Raw genomic sequence first — 25,161 nt, 5'->3', positions numbered from 1 at the left:
GTAGAGCATGTACTCAGCATGCATGAGGCCCTGGCTTGATCCCCAGCACTGCAAACCAAACAGATCCCACAAAGCCCTACTGTAAACCCATGGAAATAACTGCTAGTAGGAACTGCTCTAGTTGACCAGGTAGCCAGAAACCTCAGGCAACCCCATACTCTGAATTACAGTAAAGTGGAACTGGATACTGCCATTTAAGCAGGGCAAGTACCAGTCAATACTGGTAGGACACTTACCTGCTATCTTGATAAATATGCCTCAGAGGCTACGATGGTCAGTGTTTTGCCCATTTAGGGCTCTTTGGACTGACTTTCCAATGTCCTGACATAGGTTTTCAATTCAGCAGTGAAATGGTTTACAACCGTTTATGTTATTAGTATTTATCACTATACAACTGGGATACGGGGATTATAAAGAGAATTGAGAATTCTTTTATTACCTGAAAATTTGCTCTTACAGTCACAATCAACTTCAACCAGGCAGGAAATTTAGAAATAATTTTGGTAATAAATGAAGAAAGTGTATCTCCATAATCAGGTTTATGAAATTCAGCTTCATTTAAGCCATCTATCAAAATAATGTATTCTTCTTCAGGAATTTTCTGCTCTAAAGGATAAAATAATTTTTCAAATTCAGCAATTATACATTTCTATAATATTGTACCACCCAGTGTATTTTAATGCACAGTTTAAAGTGTTAGAAAAAATAAAAAAAGGTTTACATATGGCAGAAGACATGGATTTTGCAGAAGCATATTTTCTATTAAATTTATAATGAAAACCAGAGCACAGAGCCAAAAGAAAATCAATTCTCACAAAACAGTTTTCAGAAACATATTGCATTACACACATTAGCAGAATCTCAATCATGTATATAATACAGTTAGCTCTTCACAAACTGGTACCACTAGGGTGGTCTACAGCAAAGATAACACACAGGGACTAAATATGAAAAAAACAGTAGGGTCCTCTATTAGAACTCCTCAGGGATTCCAGGCAAGGAAAAATGACCTGCCCCACCAAGGGCTAACTCTTCCACCCAAGCCCTAGGTGGTGAGAGCTCTACCTTATAGATATCTAGAGTAGGGCTCTTTGTTGCAAGTCTGTCTGGTTTTACACTTATTAGTGCCAGTTTTCTGCCCAGGGAATGAAGAAACAATGGCCTATCAGTCTCGATCCTTCTCTCTGGCACCTTCTGGCAGAAGTGCTATGTAGGCAGGTAACCAGCTCATATGGTAAGGAGCAAAGGGGAGGAAAGATGGAAACCTGATGTGCTCACACTGTCACCAGAATCCCTTTCTTTAAAGACTATTTGGGGGAAGGCAAAAAATCCAAATAGAAGCCTCTAGAATTAGCTTTAGGTTTTGACTCAAATGAGCAGGGCTCCTGAAAGAAAAAGATATGTTAGAAAATTCCCCAAATGATCTACCCATTCCCCTGCTCCAAAGCAGTCCAAAATATGTAGGCAAGACTTCAAGGAGCGAGGAATCTAAATAGCTTAGAGTTACATGAGAGACCAGAACACACCTCCCTGAGACTGGAAGGACAACTGAGCTCAAGACAAGAAGCAGGTGTAGAAAAGCTCTCTGCCTGACCTTGTAGCCTAAAATCAGGGCATAAATTTGTAAAGGTGTCCCCCTACCTGTTTCAATGAGAAGAACTGAAGTTAATCACAAGTGCAGACCCTCATCAGCTAGAGACAGCACCAGAGGAATCTATGAAACAACCTTACCAACCAGCCCTTCTCCACCATTAGTTTCCTGCTTACCTTCCCAATATTTTCACCTCCAGAAGCCTAAAACTGTTTCCCTTTATCCTGCTAATTCTCTAAAACTCATTGTTCTTTGTTGAAGATCCCAAAGAAGCCACAGCCTTGAAGTCCCTGCTTTGAGTTCCCTTTCATCGAGGTTTCCCCCACATGGCATGCACTGCATGCATTAATAAACTCACTTGTTTTTTTCTCCTGTTAATCATTCTACTGTCAGTTCATTTCATAGACCAAAATATCAAACCTTCAGAGGGTCGAAAGAATGACTCCTGTCCCCAACAGTTAGAAACTGGCTTCTTGGCAACTGTTCAATTGGAGAGCTCATTCTTATTAGAGATCTTACATTGAAAACTATCCCACTGAAGGGTGTGGAGGGACCCCAGGGAGAGTCTGGTTCTGAGGAGGGGACCAGATGTACACTGATTCATCTACATCCTCTCTGCCACTCCAGAGCTCAGCTGACCCTCTTCCTCCTGAGGACCACCCAGGCATCTTGTACTAGTACTGGGGACAGGAGCACTGGGGTCTGCGGAGAGGTACCATTTCTCAGGCTGGTGAGAGGCTCCAGCACTCCCCTCTTGAAAGCAGCCACGGGGTCCTGCACACAGGATCTGAGGCTCAGCATACTCTGCAGCTGAGGTTCCTTTATCAGAAGGTCTCTGTAGGCAGCCAGTTGATGGGACCGGCAGAGCAAAGCGGCAATGCTGTGCACAAACTCAGGCACCAGGCATGTGTACGTGTTGTCAGCCTGGCAGTAGTGGTAAGCCACCACCTGTGGGCAAAGCAGAGCTGTCAGCATCACCCCAATCTCTCCACAGAGCACCTTCCAAAACCTCAAAGAACACAACTTGGCCTGTTTAACAGGATAACAAGCTACACCACTTCTATTCCCAAAGATTGGAGTCATTTGTTAGTTTAATTGATTTGTTTACTCTTTCCATCATGTGGTTGACTAAGTTCTCAGCAGACCTTTGATTGTAGCCACAAATTCATCTTGATTAGCACAAAAATCAGCAAAACTAACTCTGTACTAAATATAAGCTAATTAAAATTATGTATACAACCTTCCCTAGCGCAGAGGAATCCCACAAGCAACCCTGATGTTCTTGGCATTGCAATCAGCACTGGATTTCCTCAGAAACAGGAGTCCCTCTTTAGAGAACCCTCTGCTGACCTCAAAAAGCAGATGATCAAGTTGATGGCCCTGAAACCCGTGCTGCAAAGTCAGCTGCTTCTTCCTCCCGGTGGGAGGGGCTCAAGCTCTCAGACACCTCCCCAAACCCACACTTCTTCAGGGGACCACTGCACAGATTCAACAGGAACTGGGAAGGGTGAAAAATCACAAGTTATGGGTTTCTGCCTGGCATGTGAAAGGGGCACATGGAAGGAGAGAAGGAGCTGCCTAAATATCTACAGGTTGAGGACTGACCCTTTGTCATATAGATCCAAGTTATTTGTTAGATCCCAAACAAAGTGCCACAGGCAGGACTGGGAATAGTAGGCATACTGTATGTAGAGAAAAAGAAGCATGTAGGTATGAGTTAGGGAAGGGGAAAAAGAGCCAAATCCTTGTGCAAAGTGCAGTTTCTCAGAAGAGCCTGAGTCACCACCAGCCTGCTCAGCTCTGCAACGCCCTGCAGCAAGAAGGCTCAGAACCGTCAGCCTACAGCTGAGGGCAACAGGACAGAGGTTAAATGCCCTGCTAAGGTAACAGGGCCAGCCAAAGATTGAGGATGAGACACCAAGGCCGTGAACTCTTAGAAACTAAAGAGTAGACATAGACCAGCTCTTCTCAGGTCAATCTGGAATCACCAGGTAACTTCTGGTTTAGATTAAATATATCATTAACATCTAGAAGAAAGCTGAGACTGCTCTTCAGCTCTCACCTGGACAGAGATCAGCAGAAACATAAGTGAGGACCCTATGAGTGTGTGCAAACCACTGCAGGATACCAGATAACTCTGCCTTGTATAGTGTTTGTCAAAAGCAATTTGCAACCCAAGAGTAGGACATGAAATCAATTTGGGGTCACAAACAGCCTAGTTTTTTTAGGTTAATAAAGTGAATTTAAATTACCAGAGTATATTATAGGATATAAAAATGAGCTTTGACTGGTAATGCTTTTGCTTCTGCTATGTGTGTGACTGTGTTTGCACAAGTACTGGATCTCTAGTATAAGATGTATTTCTCAGTTGGGCTATGATCAAAGGGGTTTAAAAAAAAATCACAGTAGCAGCAGTAGCTTTGAAGTCTACACCACAAGCCTCATCTCAGATCACCTGTTCATGACCAGACGATGTTTGTGAACCAGTGGTCAGAGTCATTAGGGCTGACCAGCTGTCACCTGAGAAGCAGATGAGATGGGAGGGAATCTGGGGCTGAGAAGCATCTGTTTTAATCCCTGCACCAACCTCATCCCCAGGGGCATCCTCATGAGATGCCCCTCATGACTGCCATAGTTGGTGGTTGTCTAGCTCTACCACCTCACACCACTGTTCCCAAGGGAGACCTAAGAAGCTCATCAGGGCAAGAAATGCAACCACTCTAAGGTCCAGAGGCAGCTCACAAACCAGTGATGCATGTGGAGCAGAAGGAAAATTGCAGAAGATCCTTGATGACCATGTATCCAGAAAGAGGAAGTCAGCCAAGTTTCTTTTACAATATCACAAGAAAACTTCAACAGAAGGACACAGGGAACCAAAGGCCCCAGGCAACAGAGATCAGGTGAAAGAAGTCTGGGTCAAGCTAAAAGTTCCCCATCTCCTGCTCACAGAGCAAATTAAAGAGGACATGTGCTTTTAAGGATGGATTTGAGGTCAGCACGCAGAATCTCTCCTGATGCTTTGAGGAACTCTTCCAATATACTATTTTAGATAGATTAAAGTACACTGCAAGCATCCTTAGGTATTTATTTTCATGAATAACTTTTGAGTACTCTCTCTCAATTTTATTAAAGGCTAAGCTCAAGCAGTTATTGCTGTTTTAAGATCCCTTTTCTAATTTATTTCTCAGAAACCAAACTAGCAAATCTGTATCTGGAGGGTTCTCATAAAACAAGAGCAGGTTACCTTAGAAGCCAGGTATTTCACCGCCTCCTCTCTCGGTCTCTGGTTTTCAGAAGTACCAGGCCCTGAAGGTGTTTTGGTAGTATTGAGGCCACTTGTAGAAGAACTCGGTGAAAGCAACGGAGTGAAAGGAAGGTCCTGGGTGGGATCTGCTGCTAGAGAAGAAGCCACCTCATTATAATATCAGCACACATGTGCGATGGAATATGGACTAGAAGTCTTGATTGGTTCCAGAGAGTGTTTAAAACAATAATGAGTGAACATGGCCCAAAATGTGGAGACTGACTGAGCATACCAGCCCCCTACCCATCTCCCATGACCAAGTCCCCTACCCAAAGAACTATCGTTTCCAGTGTCCCTTATTAAATTCATTTTTTTTCCTTTTGGTACTGGGTTTGAAACCAGGGGTGCTTTACCACTGAGCTACATCCTCAGCCCTTTTATTTATTTATTTTTTAAATTTTGAGACAAGGTCTCACTAAGCTACTTAGGGCTTCCCCAAGTTGCTGAGGCTGGCCCAGAACTGTCTCAGCCTCCAGATTCGCTGGGATTTTAGGCATGTGCCACCACATCTGGCATCCCTTATTAAATTCTTTTAGTCTTTAAAAAAAAAAAAAAAAAAAAAAAAACTCTCTCAAGAACTCCCTTGTTCTTGTTTACAATATTTAAAAACACTTTCTTTGTAATGGGCTTACTGCACATAAAATAAGCAGGAAATAGTCAAATATTTGGCTACTCTCTCTCACAACTTAGTCTTAATAATTCTTGTAAATCCAGCATAGAAAACAAAGGCTTTCGTGAACAGGATACAAAATAATTCTGCATTGTTTTTCAAGGAGCCCAACCCCTTGATTTTTAGGATCTGAACCTCCCCAGGGAACTCGACCAGGCCTCCCTGCCCCATCTCTGCTTGTATAAAGACAGAAATGGGTTCCAGGTCAGAAGGACATCAGGGAAGGCAACTTAGGCTGTAGCTAAAGACACACACTGACAGATGGAAGTATTCAGATAGTTCACTTAACATGATCGCAAACCTGATGGAGTTGCTGGAACAACTTAAGGAAAACTGGTAATTTATGTCTACTCAAACAGCAGTTTCCTTTCTCTATTTTATATTAATAAAACAAACTAGAGACAAGTACTTAAACATGGACATACTTTTAGGTGATGAACTGGGGCTGTTGGAAGCAATCTGCCTCATGCGGCTCCCATGGCAGCTCAGCGCCACCAACTTGGAAATGATTGCCGTCTTCCCAAATCCCACATTTCCAACAACCACTGCTCCTCTGTTTTCTGCCAGCTCTGTGTTCCTCAAGTTTTCTTCAATCTGGTGAAAGAGCCAATCCCTTCCCACAAACACGGAGTCTGTTGTGATGCTTGGGACTTCAAACAGCAAGGGTTTCAACAAAATGTCTTGTGGCTTGTAGGGAGCAAATCGTGCTTTAAAAAAATAATTTTTTTTTTTTTTTTAGAAAAATATGTCAATTTTATACATTAAGAAATTGATATTATTGCTTATGTGTCTTTAAGTAATTATAATCTGAGCTTATTAATTCTTCTGTAATATCTCTCTTATTATACCCTATGGGTCTCACACAGTCTCTTATTAAAATGATTTGTGGTCCTCTCGTACCTCCATTATTCTCATGACTCAAGGCAGACACAGAGAAAGCAATACAAGGGGCCAAACCATGTCTCTCTCTGGTTTATCTGCAACCATATGTAAGTCAGGTTTCTTCTACCCCATTCATGAGTAAAATGCAAACACATTTTCCTACACAGCAGGCCACAGCTCTCATCTGGGTATGATGGCGCTTTGCACACATGATGAGGCTGCTGACCACACCACTGTGTGACACAGGGAGACATAGGATGTGGCTGACATGGCCCACAGAGCTGAAACAAAACTGATTCTCTGTTAGCAGAAAACCTATTGAGTGCCAAATTACCCTTCACTTCCAAATAACACTGTAGAATTCTTTTCTAAACCCAGAAGCAATTTAATCATGAATTTCAAAGAAGAAGCCCAAACTATTAAGGAGGGCCTCCTAGCATAGCTTATAGATACTTTATAGCATTTACACACACAATTCACAGCATGTTTTAAATCTGGGTAGTTGCATTGCTGGTTATCAGAGAATGAGCTCATCATATCCACTGTGATATCAGATGCAAGGATAAATACCTTTAACTTCCTGTGCCCTACCTCCGGCCGTATTGTGCCATGGTAATCTAATTGAAGTCCGTAGAGGAGCATTTCTCTGCCCATCTAAATAACTCAGGTCTTCCAATTTGGTAGAGCTTGTGGCTGTAATATTAAATTGAAGTTTAGTTTAATGCCAAGTTTAATGTTGTACCTAAACTACTTTAAGTTATAAATTACTAAGCAATTCAGTTCAGACTTTCAACCAAATATATATTTAAGGATATTTCTTTGCTCTGGTTTATTTTCCCAGAGATACTCTTAATTGAAAAGTGGTAAAACGCAAGCACTACTCTTAAATCAAAGTTATATTGATTTGGTTGCCAGAATTCTCCATTATTCCTGCAAAGAGACAGACTTCACCATAAATTTTTTTATGAAGAAACTTGACACTCAAGCACCACTCAGTAAAGCTTCAGTACTTACTATAAACACGTGGCATGGCACTAGATTTTTCTCTTCAGTTCTGGGGAACGTGCTGCTGTTTGGGATTCCAACCTTGTTGTTTAAATAAACATATTTCTGCATGTATAATTCCACTATATTTGGAATACTAAAGTCGGCTCTTGACAGTAAAAGTACAAATACTTTCTTAAGCTTATATATATATTAGTTGTAGTTGGAATACAATACCTTTATTTTATTTATTTATTTTCATGTGGTGCTGAGGATCAAACCCAGGGCCTCACACATGCTAGGCAACAACTCCAGCCCAAATACATATATATTTTAATCTATTATAAAATATATTAGATAGATGTATCTTTTTTAAAATTATAGAAATAAGTAGTCATATTTACTTCTGACCAAACCAATAAGATTCATAGCATACAAAACCAGTTAAAAAACTTAAATAAGAGTCATTAACACGTACACACAAGTTAGATGGATTATAAAAATAACTAGTGTGAAATAGTTTTGCTGATTCTCAGTAAATCTTAGAAACAAATATACATGTTTGTGTCTTAAAAATATCAAAAAACATTTACATATACATTCTAGGTCAAAATGAGAGAAATAAAGTGAATCTAATTGGGTTTTTGGATGAAATGGTCCAGTATTAGGTACTGCCAATATTTAGCATATGATTATTCTCCAGAATAATAAAATACATAATTTCAGAGCAAAAAAAGGTGACCAGAGAGAGCTGCAGTTCAAAGGCTAAGGCTTCTAAGGACTGGTGAAGGCATTAGTGGGAGCAGGCAGCCAGGGACTGTCAGGTGGGCTGTCTCTTGAACACCTTCGGGTGACCCTATAGGCTCTCACCCCGCATTCAGCTGCCTCCCAGCACCACTATCCTATGCTCTTCCTACTCTCCTTCCTAAGGTTTCTGTCCTGTTTTCCCCTCACTGTCCACACCATGCCGTCCCTTTCTTTCATCTGACAAGCACCTGAGGGGTTCTAGGACTAACTCTGTGATGCCTGGTCCCCTCTCATCACATCCTCAGAGGGTAATGAAGCATATGCCCTACCTACTCACCTTCCCATTCAGCAGAGAAACACCCGAAATCTGCCTTCATAACAGCATACACTTACGCTCTGCACCCTTTTGGTGCACATCCACAGCCTAATTAAAAACTGTATGAACATTTAAGTGAATACTCTGCACAGAGCCAGGGTCAAGCAAATCTCTCCCATTAGAGACTCGCTCATTTCTGTGTAGGACTTCCAAACAGACCTCAGGTAGAGTAATCCAATGGCAGCCTTGAGCTCCCCCCAGGTCCTGTATAACCCGGGCAAGTGAAACTTCCTGGAGAGGCAACAGAACTACCCCCACCCCTCCAAAGTCCTCACCTCTCCAGGGTCCCTACAGGCACATACAGGTACATGTTTCTAGGCTCCTGCCTGTGACCTGGGACTGATCTTCCTCTAGGCAGAAAGGACCATCACAGCCATAGCCTGTAGCTTGCTTCAGGGCCAGGACAGCCACCAATGTCCTACAAGCTACTTCAGCCCGAATAATACAAAGACCCCTACAGCCCGAAAGGGTTTCCTGTTTTCCCTCTTTCCCCAACCCCTTAACAGAACACTCAGATAGTAATTTCATGACAATGAAAGGAATTAAAAGTAGATGACTATGAAGACATTCCAAATAAAGAACTACAAAGAGAAGCCCTTGTTTGATATGGATGCAAGACACAGCGAGATCCCAGGTGCCTGGTCACCAGCACATCAGCTCCAAAGTGCACAACAAAGCAGCCTTAGCACCTCCACCTTCAAAGGAGATTAAGCCAAGTTGAAAGCGGCATTAGGGCCGCAAGCCACAAGCTGCAGCTACCTCTATCTTCTAAGGTGCTTTCAGAGCCACAGAGACACCCGAGAGTAGAAGCAGTGAAGCTCCAGCTGCTTTGCCATGTGCACAGGTGTCCCTACCCAGCAGAGCAGGCAACTGGACTGTCCTGCCTTCTCACACACCCAGGCTGGATTCTCAGACATTCCCAGGGTAATAGTCAGACTCACATTCAATATTAACAATAAAAGCTTTCACCATCCTAAAAAACTATTCAGGACCAAGAAGAATCAGAGGTAAAGCAATAATTTCATGCTACAAAAATGTGCTGCTAACATCTCTATGATTAAATCAGTTATTCGCCTTGGCGCGTGTGTGTGTACACACTAACATCTGGATGAGAAGCACATTTCAAGATGCTGCAGGGAAGAGGTAGTGTTGGGGAGTGGAGAGTGTGTGAAAGAAGGAAGACTCCTCTAAGCGGAACAAAGAACAACATCTGCTAAAACTGTAAGTTGTGGATTAATCTATCAAAGGTAAATGTCAGTAATCCAGGGAAATAACCAGTCAGTGTTTGAAGGAAATTGGAATTCAAATGGTGATCGTGTTTGTTGGTTTCCTAGAAAATTAAACACAGTGTCCCATGATCTACACAGAAAATAGTTCAAAAGAAAAAAAAGTAGTCAAAAATAATAGAATCTATCATCCAACTTCTAGGTTATCTAAAATATAACTTTAAAGGCTTAACATTCTGTTTTTTAATAAAGTAAAAAAGTATCCATGTCATACAATTTGATGTGACATTTACAATCAATTCCACTCTAACAAAGAACCTTTGAAAAGAACATCTTTGCATAGCAGAACAACTCTCAAACCAACTCAATTTTACAATCTTTGACTCCCCACCAGCCCCCCAAAAAGTTTTTTTTTTGTGCTACACAGTTAACAGATAACCACTGTTCCTGGAGCAAGCTCAATGACAGTAAAGGCTGGCAACCTCAGGGCCAGGTCCCATATCACTCTCCAGTCCTTACTCGATCCCCCAAACACCTTTTCTACCAAATTGCAATTTACTTGTTTTTACATGGATCTTAGCATGCAAATACTTTCAAGTGATTCCAGTGTATGGCCCTTCTACATTTTATTTAAAAATCTGTCCAAAACTGAGTATTCCCTGTTTATAGCAGTCTACCTTCTCATAATAAAACAAACAGTGCTGCATATAGTCTACTCAAGAATCTTATTCTTTTTTTTTTTTGAATTTTTAATTTTGTTGGTATGTGGTGCTGAGGATTTTTTGAATTTTTAATCTTTGTTGGTATGTGGTGCTGAGGATCGAACCCGGGCCGCACGCATGCCAGGCGAGCGTGCTACTGCTTGAGCCACATCCCCAGCCCAAGAATCTTATTCTTTTCCATCATATTTGGAGCATCTTGCCATTCCCTCTCAACTGAGGTTCAGTTTTAGGAAAAGAAAGGTGTACAAATTCTAGCTTATTAACCGGTACCATGAGGTAAAGCACTTGCCTAGTTCTTTCCAAAATATACATTTAGTTTTTAAAATATGCAATACAGGAGAAATGAGAGAACCTCTGATCAAACCCAGAGGTAAAATCCTTCTCAAGGGCAAAAGGAAGCTAACACAGGAGCATAGCAGAAATCAGAAATCTGCTCTATAAGGGTGGCAGATTCCCATAAAGCTCAGCTCATACCCTCTGTCACTTCACATGGCAGGAGACCACATGAACATCCCACAGAAAATGTAACCCCAAATGGGGCATTTTTAACATCACTAAGACCAATGCATTAATGTTTCCTAATCTTAAGAAGATCAATTATATCAAATACAAGTTTGTTAATTTGTTGAAGAAAATGAAACTGTAAAGTTGTGGTACAGTACAAGTGATCCATTCATCATAACTAGGTAAATATGACCTAAAATGCCTTGGGTACAGTGCATTATGTTAAAGGGTGGGACGGTGGTGAGAACACAGGGAAGTTTTCAGAAGAACCATCCGTCAATACACACAATGCTCCCTAGCACTTCTCTCTGGCAGACACGCCAAATCCCTCTTCTGGAACAAGGCCATTCTGCTTCCTTTGAAAGTGAATTAGAGCTGTACCTCAGAACTTTTCCATTAGGGCCATTTATTTACCAGCTGCTTCAGAGTTCCATCATAAAAAACACCCAACAGCAGCCAGAATGACCTAGCACATCCCAAAGGAGCAGTGTAAATTACAGAAAAAATCCTTTGATGTAGGAAGAGAGAATCTGGATCCATGCATTTTAGCAAAGGAGACATTTTAAGTGCTAGGAGAGTAACAAAGAATTACCATAATAAGTTCCTCTTCTAAATTCAGCCCAAGAGCATGAGGTGGAGACTAAGACCTTCAAAAGCAGGCATAATGGCTTAGATGAAGAGTGCCTCTCCCCACCTGCCCCAGACGACTCTCCTCCTCGCCTGATGACCAGGGACTGCCAATCCAACTGTGCACTGGCACTGCCATTTGTTCTCTCCTCTCTGACTCCCAGCTGCTCCAACTTGCTCTGGCTGCCACTGAGGGTGTCTTAAGCTATGAGCTCTGTTACAACTGAAATACACAGACACATTCAACCTCCTATCTATACAACAGGCTTGACTTTTAAAAGTTGGATTAGAGATCCTTTGAGCTGACATTAACAACTACACTCTAAATGATTCCTGTTTACCAAGATACAACAGACTCATGAGCTTACCCAAGCTTAGAATAACAAATACTGAGGGACAGTAGGTATACTTTCTTCTGTAACATACAAAGAGTCAGACAGTCCAAGTTGAAGATAAAAAGAATTCCAGAGTGAGAGGACCACTGGAAGACCATTAAGTACAGCCTTATCATGTTTGCAGATATGTAAACTGAGGCCTAGAGAAGCTAGTGCCTGACCCACGATCTGGGTTAGGCTCCCCTACGAGGACTGTGAGCACAGGGCTCCTCGGACTCAACAGAACCCTTCCAAGGAGAGGCGTGGCCTTACCTGCAACTGAGTTGGGCCGTGGCATTATTAGCGAGCTGGAGCTCTGAGAATAAGGGACCGGACCATCTCCAGCTGAGGATTCCGCTTTGGGCAGCACGCTCTCCGCTGACCCAGTGGTCTCCTCTTCTGCCACTGGGGAGCAGTTATCTGCCCTGCGATCATGAAGCACTCCCTTCTGAACCCCTAACCTTAGGCTTCCATCCTTATTCCATTCCAAACTGGAGCCACTCCGGTCATCGTTTTCGGATGAACTTGTAATTGTGGCTGAAATGAGAGATCAAAATACTTTGAAGGAGGCCAGGCACAACTGGGGCTGTTGAGAGTTAAAACACACACACTGCCCTCCCCAGGATCAACGGAAAGTTTTCCGGTCCACACAGATTTTTATCAAAGTATATTTCGTACAATGTATTTTGGTAAATTAAAAGAATGTTGTTTATCAGGGGAAATAAACTGCTACATCACTCGACAGGAAAGGAAAAAAAAAAACTCTGATAGGAAGATAATGAAAAAGCTGTCTAAAAGTGTCTGCAACTTTAAAGTAAATCTATGCAATTTGGAGATAATATATCCCCCCTCTGTAACCAAGATGAATTGCTTGTATCTCATTAAATTCCTTTGAATCTCCAAGTATCCTATATTCAAATGAGCATTTCCTGGGAAGGAGGGGGGGGGCACACCATACAACAGTGAAGGCAGAAAAGGCACCAGAGAAAATCTACAGAAACAAAAAGTCAAGCAGACAATTTCATCCTTGAAATGAACATTTAGAACATCTGTTCAACATGATCCAGGGAGGCCGACTTGACTTGCTCCTTCAGTGGCACAGAATGGAAAAATCTCCATGACCAGTGCAGAAGAGCTGGCACAGGAATGTGTGCCGTGAATGCAGAATCACAACTGAGCCTCTAAGAAAATCCACACTAGGGAGGGGAGAGTGGAGGTTGTAAACATCTTGGCAAAAGAGCAGAGGGATATGATAAAAGAAAGAAGTGATACTCACCCTACACAGCCTCTACAAACAGCCTCTCCTAATTTACAGATGCAGAGCTGTACGGGATCCCCTTGAACCACAGGTCACCTGGGCCATTCAACGTGCCCCACTGTTGACCTAACGCTGGCTTGTGTCCTGGAGGACAGGGGCCATGTCTCCTCATTCTCTATTTGGATCTTCGCAGCCCTGGCCTCTGACTCTGAGCCTGGCGAATGGGGGTATGAGTGTCAAAGTGCACTCAGAACCCGGCAGCCTGGAGGGCGCGGCGTCTGCCACACACCACGATGAGCCGCTGTATCAGCAGACGGGTGCATTTGGCTCAGAGAGCCAGTTATTGAGGATCAAAGGGCCTAAAGGGGTTTGGCTATATTTTTACAATGCTCTTTAAGGTTCAGAAGTAAAGACAACACAACTTCCTCGCCGTGACCACAGGACATCCTGTTGCAATTCTAGGACTGTCCTTGCTACTGCAGCCTGGACTCATTTCCCTCTGGTCATCTAACCATGTGAAAACCCCACCTACATGACGTGGAAGCCTCCATAGAGTGTCTGTGGCAACTGGGTCTTTTCCTTTTCTGGACAGTATAGCATCTGGCATACAGCAAGCAACTCAACAAATGTTTGCTTACTGAGTGAAAGAGCAGATGAACACACTTCCACTCCACTTGTGGTCAGACACACTACGCCTCACTAACCTCACTGCTACTGGTTCAAAGCTAAGCTGATTTGGGATGGGGTCTATCTTACAGCAAGGGTGCCTGTCACTGTTATTCAAGCATTTCCAAGTGTTCTAGCATTAATGAGCTACCTCCATCTCTTTGGAATCAATTGCAGCCATTGTGTTTTTAAATGGACCATTTAAATGAACTTAAGTGTAGCGAATATGATTCTTTCCATCATAAAAATGCCAGTGGTGATGGTGGTGGTGCTAACAGTAATAGCCAACATTTACTGAAGGTTTACTATATGCCAGAGATTGTGCTAATGCTTTATAGGAATGCTTTGATTTATTAATGAGTTTATTGCTTATCTATGGCAATTCATTATTAATGGTAACTATTAATAAGTTGAAAGCATAAATATAGGTAGTCCTTATTAATACAGATTGTTGTTAAGTCCAATGTTTGGAACTCTGCATGCTTTTCTGAGACATGCTGTAATTAGTTAGGTTTCCAGGCTATCCCAATATCCACACAAGAGAGGAAAGTTTCAGACTAGTGGTAATTTGCTTGGTTTTATGGTCATGGCTGTCACATTTGGAGGCTCCTAAATTGTAAGGTGAAAAAGAGAATGTCTAAGTGATGCTTTTCCTCATTTGCTTTTGGAACCAAAGCCCCAAGAATCTGAATCCTAATCAGGACCTCAAGGAGTGGCAATTGGAATTTGGACCCCTCCACTTCCTGTTACAACTAATAATATGAACAGCAGGGCTGCAGCTGCAGGGCCCCAGGAAGCTGCTAGAGACAGCTGGGGAAGCCTGGCCAGGGTTCCTGGGGTACAAGGCAGGCTGACTATCTAATTCTCACCATGGAGCAAGGGCTCTACATGGTGCCCAGGATCTGACAGGTAGAAACACGTGGATCCCAGCAGTGAGAGAAAGTAGACTGGGGAAGAAGGCCCCAGGCTGTAGGAACACTGGCTGAGAAGAGAATTCCCAGATGGGGTAGCCATTTCAAAAGGAAGACATAACCAGGTCAGGAGCAGAAGACTATCATCAAGAAGAGGCAGCCCTCCACTGCCCATAGGAAATCACATTATAGGTGGCCTAGGGTTCACACTCACCAGGACCAGGGTGCGGAGGCAGTGAGGCTCTGAAGCCCACAAGGATGCCCCAGTGAGATCACCCCACATCATAAGTACCCCTCCCTGGGATCTGAATACCAGATCTAGCCCACACAGCCTAAAGCTCAGACAGCAGACTTTCAGCTCAGCTCAGCTCTAACTAGATAAAGGCCTATGGGTTTCGTTTCCATGAAAAACCTAAGAAGCACACTGAATAGGGCAGCTCCCCAGGCTCCAAGACAGGAAAGCCGATTTTCACAGTGAACAACAGGCTACTCAAAAGTAACCATTTTTCATCTAGACTAACCGAAATTCAAACCTAATTGATTTAAATAATCACTTTTGAAAATGTATATTCTCTCTCTCTCCCTTTTTCTCTCTCTCCCTCTCCTCACTCTACCAGGGCCATATCTTAACAATGAAGACTTAAAAAAAAAATCTCTAAAAAGTAAGTGCTATTTGACATCTTTCACAGACTGGATAATGTTTCCTAATGACTCAAAAATTCTAATATTTTATTCCTTCAACTGATAGAGATGCCATTTTTTGCTGATTAGGGCTCATCATCATTCCCCAAACTGGTCTCAGCCACTCTTCCAACATGTAGGCTTCCCTAACACGAGGGACTTGCCAGCCTTTCCATCAGACTAGGCTGTGCCTCACCGTGCAATGCTAAGCCCCGCTTCTTACTGCTTGTTGATTCACACATACTACTTCTCACTCTTTATGCAGCTGGAAAATTCCTTTAGCCCCAGGGACCATGTCTTATCTTCTTCTGCAGTAACAGTACATTTAACCAGACTGTTAGTGCCCAGGGATGAAAGATTTCCAAAGCACTTTCTTAAGTCATTAGGGCACACACATGATCACCACCACCAGTGAAAAGAGGTGGCCAGGCTGGGAACCATCCACCCTACTTTACAGCTAGGGAGACAGACTCAGGAGAAATTGATTGCATGTGGTTGGAGGCACAGCCAGCACCAGTACTCCCCACTGCACATTCGAAGCCCTCTTTGCTTGCATATGCACAACACATAAAAGGAGTCCCCATAAGTGTCTGTGACTAAAAAACAGCCTGCAGCTCGTGAAGCCTGCCTTGTTAAGAACAGTCACACACTCAGTCATAATGCATTGTTAGGCTCTGCAATTAAACTTTTTCCTTCTCCTTCTCAGCTTTTGCTTCACCTCCCCTTCACCTTTTGAAGGTTTTTTTCTATACTGACTATAAACTTAAAATCAAATACAGAAAAAAAATCTAATGTAGGTCCAGGGACAAGGAAGCAGTTTGGTGGAATCTAAATCAAATTATAGATATAAAAGAAGAAAATAATAGAGGAACTTTATCTAAACTTTATCTAGGGCAAAGGGGAGGGAGGGAGAAGGAGGGAGGATGGGAGTAAGAAAGATGGTGGAATGAGAGGGACATCATTATTACCCTAAGTATATGTATGAAGATACGAATAATGTGACTCTACTTTGTGTACAAGTAGAAACATGAAAAATGTGCTCTATATGGGAACTCTGAATTGAAATGCATTCTGTCATGTATAACAAATTAGATAAACAAATAATTTTTTAAAAAAGTAAAAAGAAAGAAGGAAATAAGCTGGGTACAGTGGTGCACACCTGTAATCCCAGTGGCTCAGGAGGCTGAGACAGGAGGATTTTGAGTTCAAGGCCAGCCTCAGCAACTTAGCGACACCCTAAGCAACTTAGCAGGACTATCTGAAAATAAAACATAAAAAAGAGGTGTTGCTCAGTGGTTAGTACTCCTGGGTTCAATCCCGGGAAAGTGGGGGGGGGGGTACAAAAGAAAGAAAGAAAAGAAACTGATTACAGTGTGCATCCAGAATCATTCAGGAACTAAGGGTCAGTGAGATTAAATGTGTGCTACTCACAGAATTCTTTTGGAGCTATGGGGAAATCAAGAGGTGCAAGTGCAGGAGACTCAGGCTCAAATCTGATGACCCACAAGGCAGTGTCAGTCTCCAGGTTCAACAAGCAGGAGAGTATAGTTTTGTCTTTACAGATATCACCTTACATGATTGATGATGTTTCTCTCTTTCCACTGGCTATCAGGAAACTCAAGAATAAAACTACCAAAACTTTCATAAAGGAAAAATGAATAAACTCATATGAACCTGAGCCCTTACTTCATCTTTTCTTTAGCTCCGACTTCCTTTCTCCAATTCATACTTTCACTCGAAAGAAAAATCTTGGTTTACTACATGTCTATACGTGAGCATTTCTAATCCACTGGGGAGGAATTAAGCATAAATAAGTGTCTTTAGGAAATAACAACAGTGCCTAAGGTACAGAGGATAACAGTGCTTACTGTGTTCCAGGCTGTGCCAAGCCCCTGTCATTCTCAGCTTGCTGACTCCTGTGATATTCCACGGACAGGAGAGCCCTCAACACTTGAGGTCTTGGTGTGCCCCAGAATGGTGCTCCACACCGTGCCGATGATGCCACACTATTTATAGGAAATCTGGGGCATGCACTCCCAGGTACATTTATAAATTATGTACATGTATCACCCTTACAGCAACACAAACCATACACACACAAAAAATACAATTTTAAAGGATGAGAGGAAAAAAATAATTTTCTTTAAAAATTAATTAGTTTTCTTTGACCACTACATAGATGGTTTGCATTCTGCATATTCAAAATGAGGGTCTCCCCTGGGTATGAAGAAAATCGGATACAGGAATCTGTTAAATGCCTCTTATCTGTTAAATCATAAGAGTATTTTCCTCCCCATAAAGTTGAAGAAATAAAAAGTAGCACCTAAACATTTTTTTACCTCCACATTCAATTTAATGGTTGACAGGAAGAATTTAAAAGTTAAAACAATGGACAAATGAATTAAAGATCAAACAAGAAAGGAACATAGTGGTTGCTTATAAAAGTGGAAAACGAGAAGAAATGAATAAAAAAGGAAAATTCAACTATTGTGGAGACTGCCTTTTTTGACCTGACAGGTTAAGATCACTGACAACTTTAGAAGGTTACATTTCACTGCACAAAGGAAAGCTCAGAGATGGAGCCCTGGAACAAGTCTCCAGCCCCTCGACCTAACAGAAGCTCTTGCTCCTCTCCTTTGAACCCACCCCTCACACCCAATAGTTATCCAGGCTCCAGGCCACAAGGGTGAAACCAGCCTGCCTTAACCTTTCTGGTCAGGAATGTGGGACTAGGCTTTTTTCCCATCCGTAGCCCAGGCCTGTCCCACCTACAAACATGCCACACAGGGTTCCTGGCTCACCTGCAATCACAGCTCTTAATCTCCCTCAGCCTGACAAGAAGAGGAACCCCGGGGGAGAGACACACACACACAAGCTACCTGGCCTGGAATGAAGAGGGAATATCCTGGGTGGGGTGCCCTGGAAACCTTCAGCTCCTGAGGCTGACTGGCTTCTCCTTCTGTAACGGCCCCAGGACGACAGCTTGGCACTTCCGGCCAGTCCTGTCCCTTCTAGAGTTGTACTGGGATCCCTGTGTGTTGGACTGTGACAGCCAAATCTCTGTACCAAATCTCCAGTTCAGTGCTCGCCCATGTTGCGCAAGGTGTGCTCTGCCAGGACATGCCACAAGGCCAGGGATCCAGCCATGGTTCTCAGCTGTATTCATCAGGCCCTTTGAAACACCTGAAGGAAAAGCTGGGGGCAGGGCAGCGTGGGAGGAGAAAGACTAGACCTGCCTCTACTCAACAAGAACGCTGCTCCAACTTGGTTTTACACAGTAGAGAAGAGTCTCCAGAAAGAGTCTAAGGATTTAACAACGTGCCGTTTTCCTGTTAAAAGCATGCTGCATTGGTAAAGCTTTGTATAGCTGTATACCAAATGCACCCACACTGGAGCTTCTGACACAGTCTAATGCTGCCCCAGAGTTCCAGACTCTTTGGAAAAAGCATTTAGTGGTTGGTAATTATTATGCACCTATAGCATGTTATTTTCCATCAAAGGTGTCAATCAATGCCATGTTTTAAACTCTTCTCAGCAACTGACAGGACACAAGATCATTTTGTAGTCCCACAGGTGGACAAGTTTTGAAAATAGATACTATGCCTTATCTTTATTGCCCCAGTACTGAACAAACTTGCTCTTCCTGGAACATACTAGGTACCCATAAATGTTTGCTGCACCAATAGAACAGCCTGAAGAATTCAACCACAGTGTGAATAGAAGTACAGCATGTGCTTTGCTGATTGAAATCATCACCAAGAATGTCTTTGTCACATTGAGTGTATTACCAAATTATAGATGTAAAGAAAAATTTTCTTCCTTCACCCAAGAGATTAAAAAAAAAGAAGACTTCTATAATTAAGGATGATTTTTCAAAATTGCAGGCAATGTAGTAAAATGAATATTAACCCAGCTTTGAAACACTCTAAATAGTTATTACCAAATCAATTTCAAAGCATTTCGATTCTGTAGTAAGCAAGGCAATACAGGTGACAACAGAGCAGCATTAGCATAAAATCAAAAGGGCAGGATTTCTGATGTTAAAAATGAAAAGAAAGTGCAATTAATTCATCTTTGAGTGTTTCTGCATCTGATCATCTCCATGAAGACAAAAAGTCCAGGAAATAGGTGGTCTAAAGCTACTTCTGGAATCATTTTCATTTTACAAGCCTGGGAGGTGGCAGAAGAAAGCTGAGGGAAGATAAAAATCAGCTTGCGATCCTTTTTTTTTTTTTTTTTTTAATGTCCTAAGCAACTGGGAAGAAAAACAAATATTATCACACTCCAGCTAGCACCAGCAGGGTACTATCCAAGTGTCCAATATTTTTCTGCAAACCAGTCTTGTAGGACAATCAGTTCTACAAAGATATTCCCCTAAGTTTACACTTGCCTCCCTGCTTCAAACTGAACAAGAGGAGACAGACAAGCACCCAAGGAACGGATGGGGAAGGGAAGGCAGGTAGGCAGTGGAAAAGCAGAAACCCAGCACTGCCTCATTCTGAAAACCGCTCACGAATTCGAGCTCAGGTGTTGGGAGCCAGGCAGGTGGACCACGCACCTGCACTGTGGGGAGACACGTGAGTGGGGGAGACATGGAGTTTTCCTGCCTTCACAAAGCTGTTTTATAGCACATCTTGAGAGGAAGCAGATGCAGGACACACAGAAATACTTCAGCAATGGTAAATTTCAACAGGTCAAAATAGAAAAAGGGAACATAAGGGAGGACTGGCTTTTAACAGACCCCACCCTCAGCCAGAAATTTTCTAATTGCTACCTCTAAGTCCTTCTCAGCACATCTATTATTAATGGACAGGATTTTTTTTTTTTTAAATCTTAACAGGAAAGCTGACTTTGGTTATTTTCTCCTCATCCAGGCTCTATTCTCTTTCTTCCTACATGGAGAAATAACAGCCTGTTTTCTTGAAATAAATATATATACATATAAAACATTTATCATAATATGGACATAAAAATTAAACATTTAACTCAGAAAGTACTTTAAAACCCACTGTTTTCAGCAATGCTGTTTTTTAAAAACCTAAGTGGTTTTCGTACACATTCCAATGAATACACATACTTTATTTTTTTAAGCTGGGATTAATACAGCTTATGATTGCCATTTGTAACAGTTAGAAGCAAGTTATAGTCAGAGGAATGTCATTAAGGGAAAAAAAGTTTTCTCAGGCACAGAGGAAACACCTCTAAAAGCATACTTCTTTTAAAGCTTTTTTTTTTTTTTCAAAGCAAGTAATTGAAAGTTATTTTATGGTGATTGGGAACAGCTGCATTTCACATTTGGAAGATTTCTCCCATTGCAAATTTGAAAATCAGACACTGACTTCTAGGTAATGCCAATGTTAAGGAACTTTAAACAAAATTAAAAAAAATATTCATAGGGAATTCAGTTAATCTCATCCAGCTTAGACAGTATTTCTACATGACAGAATTATTATACTTCCAAAGACATTTATGTTGGAAGTACTTGAACCTCTTGAAATAGGATAAAGTGGGACTCCCCTCTGGATAACATAATAAAGTTGAAAAGGGAGCAGGGAAGATAATTAAACCCTGGCCTCCACAAAGACTGGAAGAGGCCCAGTAATTTCTTCTAACGGTCACTGGCCTGCACTTCTCCTAAGCAGCTGAAGCAACATAGACACGGTACCTTTGGCAGCCCTGAGGAGGTTGCCCAGGCATGTGGGAACACATGCTTCCTTACTCTGCATCTGCTGGGCAAAACTACTGGGTTAAATATAATCAGCATGCCAGAAATCGGCTTGACTAGTAAGAGGAGGCCGGGGAATGTTTAAGGATGGCTTAGCACTGTTTGAAATCTTCCCTAAATGCCCTGAATAAACTGTGATAATAAATGCGCATGCAACACTGCTTTGAGCCCCGTGTTACCCCAAGTGTGTAATGCTGAGCCAGCTGCGTGCACATTGTAACCAGCCTACCCCAAAGCCCTTGCCATTCCAACTCCTGCTCTATTGGTTGGCAAGTCTGAAACTACTTAAAATGGAAAATTAAATGGAAAGCCACTTCCTCCCTTCTCCAGGCCTTATGTAATATGGTGTATGGATCCTCACCAGCCTGTTTTACAAGCCACTTGCGGGCCTTCCAATGTGGGCAGTCAATGTGTCTCACCTACATCCCTGCCTGCAAGGATCATGGTGCTCTCCAATATTTTACTCAAACATTGAAGATGCCCACAATCCCAGGCTACACCTTGCAAAATTGGCATGTTCTTCAGATGGCAAAAGGCACACCCCACCCCAGCAATCACAGAACCACAAGTGCGTCATAGATACCCACTCGGCTGAGAGGCAATGGAACATGTGCACCCTCAACTAACAGCAGAGGAAGCTTTTTCCCTCTCTGGCCTTGCTACTGCTGCATCTTCAAAGACCTGTGGCTGTAGTCCACCTGGAGAGGAAGTTCTTGCTTTTCTTCCTTCTCCTCCCTACCAATGTGTGCCTTGGCAACAGGTTCCAATTCTGCAGGTCACAGAGGAAAGGAAACAGAGGCATGTTGTTACCAGCACAATGCTTCTCTCTCATCCACCTAGAGACCTTGCCCATGCAGGAGAGCAGCTAACAAGCAGCAAGCATGATCTCCCGGAGCTGGGGTCTTTCATGACATAGGGACTTGCTATTGTCTTTTTTTTTTAATATTTATTTTTTAGTTGTAGTTGGACACAATATCTTTATTCCATTCATTTATTTTTATGTGGTGCTGAGGATCGAACCCAGGGCCCTGCACGTACTAGGCGAGCATTCTACTGCTGAGCCACAACCCTCGCCGGCCGATGTCTTTCTTACTGCTCCCACTTTCATCTTAATTTCTACCACTTTTCATATTTAGTTGTTAAAGAACCAAGTTATCTTGAGCCAAGGAGTGAAGGGCAGTTTGGGTGACATGCAAGGAAGAGATAACTATCAAGGGAGAGCTTAAAACACAGATATTAAAAGGGTTGACAAAGTCAACCTGGAATCCTATACAGTTCCTTATAAAACAACTGAATTCTCCCTCGTTCAATGCAACTTGATCCAGCAGCCATTCTTTCCTTAATTTCTCAATCCCAAAACTGGGATAAGAACCTAGGAAATACTTACAAAAAAGAGATCCCTGTCCATATGAAGAGAAATTAAATAATGAAACAAGAATAAATACATTGATGGGGCTGAGACTGTAGTTCAGTGGTAGAACACCTGTCTATCTTGTAGGAGGCACTGGGTTCAATTCTCAGCTCCACATAAAAATAAACAAAATAAAGGCATGTTGTCCATCTACAATTACAAATTTTTTAAAAAATAAATGAACACATTGAAGGAAAATAAATAAACACATTGAAGGAAGAGTTATGGGAAGCAGGTAATAAGGGGATGAATCACTCTGGGGTTGGTTGAATTATATAAAATGAAGTATTAGTTAAGAAACTCCTGTAGCTTAATTTCAATGACAATACAGAAGGGCAAAACAGCACCTTTTCTTTCCTGTTTAAAATACTTTTAAAATTCCAACATTGTATCTTAATGAGAAAGAAGGCTGGGAAGGAATGGGAGGTTCTCTGTTACTAAAAGTGTTTCTGTCAGAACAAAAAAACTGACTTGGTTACAGTCAGAGAGGAGTAATGCCATTAGAACATACAATAAAAAGAAGACTATAAAAAAAAAGTAGCACTAGTCAAATCCTTAAAGAAAGATAAATTCTCTAAAGGAGATGAAATTTCATAAGAGCTAAAAAAAAAAAAAGTCACCAAGTTACTGCAGAATTCATATCAAAGATCTCTCCATGGTGGACAGCTCAGGAAGAGACAGGGCAAGAGAACAGAAATGATGCTAGAAAACGTTTGTTGAACTAGAATGTACAACAAGGGGGAGAGGGATCAGATGAGATATAGAAATAGAATAAACTCACGAAGGCCTTGAAACTAAGTGAAAAGAATTCAACTTTCCTACAAGAGACACTTTCCATTCATATGAAATGTCCACAAGAAGCTTATCTACAGAGAGAGAAAGTAGGATGCCAGATGACTAGAACTGGGGATATTGGGAGGAAATGAAGTGACTGCTATCAGGTAGAGTGTTTCTTTTTGGAATGATGAAAACGTTCCAAGGTCAATTGTGGTGAAGGTTACACAATGCTGAATACACTAAGAAAAAAGCATTCACTGGTTTAAATGGGTGAATAATAGGACAGGTGAATTGTATTTCAAAAAAAGCAGTCCACACCCCATTTCCAGGACTCTCCAAGGCCCTCTGGGGCAATCTCCAATGTCCAACCTGGATGAACCTGTGACTTGGTCTTCCAAATCTTTCTCGAAAGAGGAGATGTTGGCTTAGCTCAGTGGTAAAGCACTTGCCTAGAAAGTACAAGGCCTGGGTTTAGTCCCTAGCTCCATCAATCAATCAATAAAATAAAACTTGAAAGCAACTGCAGGTGACTGAAGAAAACAAGGAGCTCAAATGTCCTTCCAATTGATTATATCTGAATGTGGAAGAGGAGTTTAGTCCATAATAAAACACAAATATCCCTCAAAGACGTGCATAATTCGCCAAAGGTGTTATTAACTAATGAGAGCTTCACTGTGAAACTGAAATACAATCTTAGAGCCTAGAGAGGCCTGCACAGTTGGTTCTTCCAGGGCTCCATCTGTCTGCTGTCTGAAGGGCACCAAGTCGGAGACCTGAGACCACAGATGCCTGAGCCCACCTGCAGAAACATTTGGGAGCCTGTCTGGGATAGGCTATAACACTAAGGGCTCTTCAATATGATTTTAATACACACCTAGGTCTAGGAACTACTTAATAAATCAAAATCCTTAATTTTCTCAAGAAGGAAAGAAGGGTGCAAAGAAGTCAATTAAATGTTGCTCAAGCCACCTAGTTCGGTTCAGGCAAAACACACCTGTAGTATAGGTGTGGGTGTGTGGGGGTGAAGGGAACACTTAGAAAATCCTGGCCTCAGAACAGTGGTCAAGATCCCGTCATAAGAAACTCTGGAGAATAATGTCTGACCTATTATCTGCAAGATGAGTGACTTTGAGACTGGGCTGGGAAGAGAGTTCTTAATATGCAGGGAATTCACTGCTTTGCTAGGTGCCCCAGGGGGAACTGATGCCCAACAGGTGAGGAAGGAGAATTTTTGTAACTTCACAGGCCAGATCTGAACTGTCCAGGCCTCTCTGATTGGGAAGACTTTTTTTTTTTTTTTTAAACCATGAGCCCAGTGTTATAAAATAAACATCAAGGAATGTAAAAGCTAATCCTTCATTCTCTCAGCTGCACATGGACCCAGTGCTGCCTGCAAAGAACAGGGCAGACCCTGGCAGATTGACCTTCACAGACCATGCTAAAACCCACTTGAGAAGTGCCTGGTGAGTGCTCTGGTTGACAAGCACCAAGCCATTACATTACCGAGCAGTGTGCTTCTTACCGATAATTCCACTGTCCTTGCTTTCCAGGGTGGAACTAGGGCTGCTAATGGTCTCACAGGGACTTTTGTTGGCTGCCGTCTTGCTGACACAGCTATTCAAGGTTGAGCAGGGGCTATCGGTGCTAGGAGATGCCGTGCTGCTTGTTAGTGTGGAGCAAGGACTGATGCCTTGGCTCAGAGCTGTGCACTGCAAGATGAATGGA

At 42.2% G+C, this 25,161-nt stretch overlaps 1 protein-coding gene across 13 annotated transcripts in view; it reads right to left on the bottom strand.

Annotated features, from left to right (window-relative positions):
• Nucleotides 1-25,161, bottom strand: part of Tanc1 (tetratricopeptide repeat, ankyrin repeat and coiled-coil containing 1) — a 223,565-nt gene that overhangs the window by 48,366 nt on the left and 150,038 nt on the right. For 6 of the 13 annotated variants that reach the window (XM_040294346.2, XM_040294338.2, XM_040294341.2 and 3 more), the window contains 7 exons: nt 24,959-25,145; nt 12,281-12,544; nt 7,018-7,140; nt 5,991-6,272; nt 4,836-4,987; nt 2,308-2,539; nt 440-606 (listed from right to left, as the gene is read on the bottom strand). In XM_040294346.2, the coding sequence (XP_040150280.2) occupies nt 440-606; nt 2,308-2,539; nt 4,836-4,987; nt 5,991-6,272; nt 7,018-7,140; nt 12,281-12,544; nt 24,959-25,145 (1,407 nt within the window). Of the gene's footprint in view, nt 1-439; nt 607-2,307; nt 2,540-4,835; nt 4,988-5,990; nt 6,273-7,017; nt 7,141-12,280; nt 12,545-13,283; nt 13,476-24,958; nt 25,146-25,161 lie in introns of those variants that run through there. The other 7 variants (XM_040294339.2, XM_040294340.2, XM_040294345.2 and 4 more) reach the window with 5 other exon arrangements.

The sequence above is a fragment of the Ictidomys tridecemlineatus genome, chromosome 7 (assembly GCF_052094955.1).
Source record: "Ictidomys tridecemlineatus isolate mIctTri1 chromosome 7, mIctTri1.hap1, whole genome shotgun sequence".
Lineage (NCBI taxonomy): Eukaryota > Metazoa > Chordata > Mammalia > Rodentia > Sciuridae > Ictidomys > Ictidomys tridecemlineatus.
The sequence above is the reverse complement of the archived record's forward strand: the minus strand, read 5'-3'. Positions and strand labels throughout refer to the sequence as shown.